Consider the following 6,941-nt stretch of genomic DNA (forward strand, 5'->3'; position numbering starts at 1 on the left):
TCCCGATGCCTCCGCCCTGGCGCTTGACGCGGGCCTCGGCTTCCTCCGTCGGCTTGTCCTGGGAGGGCAAGTCCTCCGGCTTCTCCTCCCCTGCAACCCCCAGCACCAACACGGCAGCCTAGGAGAGAGAACGTGTTATAAAGAGTAAACAAAGGAAGTTCGACTTGAAGAAACGAGACAGATACCGGACAAGCAGATAGATAAAACAAGAAAAAAAGAGGAGAAATATAAGCATATACACGTGGATGATTCATGCTAGACAAGTTGTAAACAAAAAACCGTAGCGAAGAGCCAAGGAACACGTTTTATACACGTTGAGGATTCATGCTGGGTAAGTTGTAAACAAAACAATACACAGAAGAGAGAGAGAAAAACACGTTTTTCTTCTGAAGAGGAAATATTGTGAAATAGTCTTCATCATAATAGTGTGTTTCCTTGCTCTTCTTTTCTTTGTCTTGTTTACAATAAGCAGATAATTTAAGAGATGACTAAGAGACATCCATTGAAGGAGAACTATTTTTGAAATACGTGACTATAAAGCTTTTACTGAAATAACACACAAAGACCCAATAGCACAGAAAACAATAATATCTACAACTTTTTTTTTTTTTTTTAAGCACGTGCATATCTTTACATGGAGGGGTGGATAAGTGTGTCTAAGTATACATGTATGTGGACTTTGGTGTGTTAAGAGCTTACGTAATAGTTTTATCTTATTAGGATGATTTTGCAAAATTTATATATATATATATATATATATATATATATATATATATATATATATATATATATATATATATACACTATTTAATACCGATAGTGAAATGTCATTGTCGTAATCATTTATTAGGTCAAGGTCAGCTGGCATTCCTCTTTTGTTTGTTTGTTACACTTATAAGGATGTCTGGTTCTCTAATTAATTCCATCACTTAGTATTTAATAAGTATCTAATAAGTATTTTCTTTTATGTCCTAAGAACAAGTAATTTCTTCTAATTTTGTGTAATTATATTTGTCATAATTTGGATCATCTGTTCCGAATAAAAACTGAAGGAATCTTTTAGTCTTTTTTTTCTCTTTTTATTTTACTTCTTCTTCTCTGTTTTGTTAATTATTCTTTTTTTTTTTATCTTTCCCTTAATTTATTTTATTGTTCCTCTCTTTCTTCGTCTTTCCTTCCTGTCTTTATTTCTTGATTTTCTTTCTTCTTTCCCTAGCTCTTTTTTTCTTTGTTTATCTTTCTTCTTCTGTTTTTGATCCTTCTCTTTCGCTTTCCATTTTCTCTTTCTTTTCCTTCGACTAATTTATCACGATTTATCTTTTCTTCTCTTTCTTCTGCCTCTTCTTCATCTTCCTTTCGTCGTCCTTTCTTCCGTTACCTTCTTATACTTCATTTCTTTCCCCTACTCCTCTTTATTTCTTCGTCTTCTTTCTCCTCTTCATCTTCTGCAACTTCTTCTGCTATAGTGTCGTTTTATTCTTCTTTTTCATTTTCTTCTTATTCTTCCATTCGTTCTACTTCTTTTGTCTTTTTCTTTTTTCCTTTCGTTCTTTCTTTCTTCTTCTTCTTCTTTCTCTTTTTCTTCTTTCTTTCGTTCTTTCTTCTTATTATTTTTCTTCCCCTTCATCACTTTTTCCTCTTGTTGTTGTTGTTTTCTTCTGTTTCTTCTTCTTCTTCTCTTCTTGTTTCCATACATCTTGTTTCTCTTCTTTTATTTCCTCTCCTCTTCTCCTTTTCTTTTCACATTCTTCTTCTTCTTCATCTTTATTTTCTTATCCTTCTTTATCATCCTTTTATGGCCGTATTTCCTTTCATTTTGAATTCTGATTTTTTTTTCTATATCCTTATATACTTCGTTTTTTTTTTCTTCTTTTTTTGCGTAATTACTTGTACTTAAGAATAAGAAAAAAAATATACAAAAGCCAAGAAATAAGCAAATATCTGAATAAGCAAACGAAGGATAAAAAAGCGAATATATAATAGGCAAATCGAGCGAAAGAATAAGCGAACAAGCTAAAAAAAAATATATATATAATAATAAAAAAAATAGATGAATGAAATTGAAAAAAAAAGAAAAGAAACAGTAATCTAATATTTTCTACAAGCTTATCTGGCTCAATGGCGGAGGAAGAGGCAAATGTAACTAAAGCTAAAAATCTAAGCTACTTTATAAAAAAGAGAAAAAAAATAAAAAGTAATAAATGGTAAAAATAAAACAAAAAGAGTTTATGTATATATATATATATATATATATATATATATATATATATATACATATACATATACATATTTATGTATATATATATATATATATTATATAATATATATATATATATATATATATACATACATATATATATATATATATATATATATATATATATATATATATATATATATATAATGGAAAGAATGAAAAGTAAAATAAGAAAAAAAGAATGTGAAATAAGAAGTGAAATAAAAAAAAGATAAAAAATATAAACATTTAAAAGCAACGATAGAAAACAAACAAATATAGAAAGAAAATCAAATCAAAAGCAATGGATGGCAAAAAAAAAAAAAAAAACGCAACAAAAAAACAAAACAAAAAAAACAGCAGCACAGAAGAGAGACGATCATTATGACCTGTGACCTGTGACCTGGAATCCGACGTGAGGAACAGCTCTGACCTTTCCCGGATAGTTGCAGAGACCGATGACCTTGAACAGGTCGCTAGCTGTCTGGAGAGAATGTTATTACCGTCTGTACCGAGATATTATGAATCTATTAACCTTGTGGGGGCGTTGTTGCATTGTCTGGGAAGGGCTTGGGGAATGCACGAGAAGGTCAGTCTAGGTGAATAAGGTCGATGTAAGGATACAGGTATTGCAGTATTGTGTACCTTCTCTGATTTTTTTTTCTTTTTCTTTTTTTTCTGGCTTGTGAAAGTTTGTGTGTGGGGGGGGGGGGCGGGGCTTAGGGGTAGGGGGGGACTGTATTTCCTATTTGTGTCTGTCTGTTGGCCTTTCTCTTTCGCTCACTTTAACTTTATTTTTCTCTGTTTTTTTTTTTCTTTCTTTCTCTCTCTCTATCTCTTCTCTCTCTCTCTCTCTCTCTCTCTCTCTCTCTCTCTCTCTCTCTCTCTGTTCCCGACCCACCGACCCACCCTCCCCTCTCCCTCCCTCCCTACCTACCTACCTCCCTTCCTCCCTCCCTACCTACCTACCTCCCTCATCCTCTCCCTATACAAACATGATAAAAAACAATATACAGCAATATTCAAAAGGCAACAAGTCCAAAAAAAAAAAAAAAAAAAGGAGAGTAACATTCAATTCAGTTTTGCAACATGTGCCATTCACACACCTTGACACCCACCACGTGCAAAAACCAAAACACGATCCTCCTTCACAACGATCAGCTGATCGCGTAAACAAACCCCCTTTTCTCTCTCTCGATTCACGAACGAATTCAGAACACCTATGATCCCAAATCGATATAATCTTCCTAAAAAACAAAAAAAGGAAGGTCTATATAAAAAAGGGAACGCACAGACACAATAGCATAGCAACAGCGGACACAAGAATAGACTTAGAAGTTAAAAGGGATGGTAACTGGCCGGTACAAAAGACAAGTAAGGTAGAACTTTCTCTTTCACCCGAACCGTCTTGGGAACTCGCTCTGCGGAGAAGGCGAGAAAATATTTTTGCGTTTATTTTATCACTAACATAATATTTGTTGTTGTTATGATATTGTAGTCGTTATTATTACTATTATTATTATTGTTGTTGTTATGTTATTGTTGTCGTTATTATTACTATTATTGTTATTGTTCTTGTTGACATTATTATTACTATCATTAGTATTTTGTGATCATTATTGGTATCATCAATAATATCATTATTATCATATATTATTACCATTATCATTATTATAATATCCATCTTTACTGATATTAACATCATTATCCTCTGTATTGCTATTATCATTACTATTATTATTATTAACATTTCATTTTGTGAAGTCTATATTGTCATTTCTATTTGTTCAATTTGATATAAATATTCACGATTTATGTATAGATGTATGTATATATTCGTGTGTAAATATGCACATATGTATGTATGAATGCATCTAACTATTTGTCTATCGACCGTTCAATTTATAAGTATGCATCTATTTATCTACCAATCGACCGTTCAATTTATATTCATTTATATCTGCATATCTATCTATTCATCATGATAATGGCCGTTGCATTATAGTGAACCTTCTGATATTCGTAATAATGAGTCGTATAACATTATCTATTATGATATGCAATGAACGTCACATAAAGAAGAGTACCATGTTATGTAATGCGGAATGACATAATAAACGTATTGATATAGATGTTTATCAATATATATATATATATATATATATATATATATATATATATATATATATATATATATATATATATATGTATATAGATGTATAATCATCCTTCCTGGCATGGACTCGAACCTCGACTATTTTTAGTTTGAGAGGCTAACGATATAAGCAAAATAATAATGATAATGATAGTAGTAAAGATTCTAGTGATGATAATAGAAATAACATTGATAATGATGATAATGATAATACTAATACTAATAATACTAATAATACAAATGATATAATACTTATGATAATACTAATCTTGATGATAATGATAATAACAATGATATTATCAATAATGATAACAATGATAATGATAACAATATCTATCAATATCTATAACAATAATGATAACGCTAATGATGATGAAAGAAATAATGATAATGATGATGATGAAAAAGTAGCATAAGAAATATCAACAACAACAAGAACAATAATAATAATAATAATAATGAGCATCATTTTTGCTATCAATGCTATTATCATCACCATTATGTTGTTATTACTTTTATAATCATTGTTGTGGTTATTGCTATTGCTGTTGGTTTCATTATCATCTTTATCTGTAACATCATTCTTATCATCATTATCATCATTATTATTTTCATCATTGTTGTAATAATCATTATAGATATTATCATTATAGATATTAGCATTATCATCATTATTATTTTCATCATTGTTGTAATAACCATTATAGATATTATCATTATCATATCACTATTACTATCATCATTATCATCCTCATCTCCATTATCACAATCATTGTTATCATAACACCAATAGTGAGTCATAATAATAATAATGTAATTATGTCTAAAGAAATCTTTCTAACTTTTTTTTTCTCCAATTATTATATTATCGTAATTCAACTCGCATTAAACTCGGCCTTACGCTATCATTATCTTTTTTTTATCATATCATCTTTATTTATTATATTTATTATTTATCACTTTTATGATACTTAACTAGAATATTTTTTCCTTCTCTCTCTACTCTCTCTCTCTCTTCTTTTCAAATTTACACAAATTCAATCATTGTAGATTATTCACTTCGCGTTGATTTACTTTTCACTGTAAAATATTAATGAACACAAATATACACTGACGAAAAAAAAGAAAAAAATATGATTGAAAAATAAAGTTTTGAATGAAGGTTTTCGGATATTTTCGACGTTCTTGTATTCTTTTTTTCTTCTTTTGTTTTGATGTTCCTTCGTCAGCAGCTCTTCACCTCTTTCTTTTTGTCCTCTTCTATCTTCAATCTTCTTTCTCCTCCTCCTCCTCCTTATTATTATTATTCTCTTCATCTTCTCTTCCTCTTTCTCCTTCTCCTTCATCTTCTTCTTCGCCTACTCTTCCTCTCCTTCACATTCATCATCATCCTCTTCTTCTCTGCTTCTCCTCCTCCTTTTCCTCTTCTTCATCGTCTTCCTCTCCTCCTCCCCTATTTCTTCTTCATCGTCTTCATCTTTTCTCTTCCTCCCATCTTCCTTCTCTTCTTCCTTTAGCCTTCTTCATCTCTTCCCCTTCCTCTCTCCTCCTCCTCTTCTTTCTCACCCCTTCACTTATTGTTTTTCTTCCTCTCTTTCTCTTCCTCCTCTTCTTATTCTTACACCTCCTCCTCCTAAAGCACAACTCTCCACGTCTCTTTTCTCTCTCCTTTTAAATTCGACACAAAAACAAACACAATTACCCCCCACACTTCAGTAGAGGCCTAAATATACACACAGTCACAGGCATGTAAATCAGTGGTAAGTGATTAAGACTTTATGATAATTAGAAGGCAGATCCTGTCTGTCTCCTCCCCTTCCCCCTTAAACTATTCTCTCTTTTTCTCCTTGTCTATCCTTATCTCCTCTCTATCTCTTTTGTGTCACCACTCTATGTCTATCTATTCGCGTCTCTCCCCACGTCTATCTATACGTCTCCCCCTACCACCAACTCCCACCCCCCTCTCTCTCTCTGTCTATTCGTCCCACTCACTTCACTCTCAGTTTCGTCTGTCTGTTACTCTCTCCATCTCTCTATCCACCTCTGTATCTTTCTCCCTCTCTCTCCACCTCTGTCTCCCTCTATCTCTCCACCGCTGTCTCTTTCTCCCTCTCTCTCCACCGCTGTCTCTTTCTCCCTCTCTCTCCACCTCTGTCTCCCTCTATCTCTCCACCGCTGTCTCTTTCTCCCTCTCTCTCCACCTCCGTCTCTCTCGGATCCAGTCACACTCACCAGCACAAAAATCCACGCTGCACTTCCCATCTCTGCGGACACTGAGGTCAAATACCTGCTCCCCGACCTTTTATAGCCTCGCCTCCCTTCTCCCCCCTCCCCCTCTTCTCACACGCCCACTTCCAGGTCACGTAACCCCGCCCACGATACTAAGGGTCATTTGGCTCCTCCCACCCGCCCTCGAGCCACTCTGGAATGGGCGGATGTCGACGCCTAGAGGTCACTTGATGGTAATTTATTACTGGCTGAGGTTGACACGGAATCAGGATTCTGCTTGGACTTGTCTTTGCAATTGCAGGTGGTCTGTTGCTTCCTCGG

At 33.5% G+C, this 6,941-nt stretch overlaps 1 protein-coding gene across 3 annotated transcripts in view; it reads right to left on the minus strand.

Moving 5' to 3' along the window:
• Positions 1–6,712, minus strand: part of LOC122255846 (uncharacterized) — a 14,685-nt gene extending 7,973 nt beyond the window's left edge. For all 3 annotated transcript variants that reach the window (XM_043020205.2, XM_043020204.2, XM_043020202.2), the window contains exons 1-2: positions 6,624–6,712; positions 1–118 (exon numbers count right to left, since the gene is read on the minus strand). The exon at positions 1–118 is cut by the window's left edge. In XM_043020205.2, the coding sequence (XP_042876139.2) occupies positions 1–118; positions 6,624–6,653 (148 nt within the window). In that variant the 5' untranslated portion in view covers positions 6,654–6,712. The remainder of the gene's footprint in view (positions 119–6,623) is intronic.
• Positions 6,713–6,941: the final 229 nt, after the last annotated feature.

This window comes from Penaeus japonicus, unplaced genomic scaffold (genome assembly GCF_977035675.1).
Source record: "Penaeus japonicus unplaced genomic scaffold, GWHDUDI00000001_assembly GWHDUDI00000034, whole genome shotgun sequence".
NCBI lineage: Eukaryota > Metazoa > Arthropoda > Malacostraca > Decapoda > Penaeidae > Penaeus > Penaeus japonicus.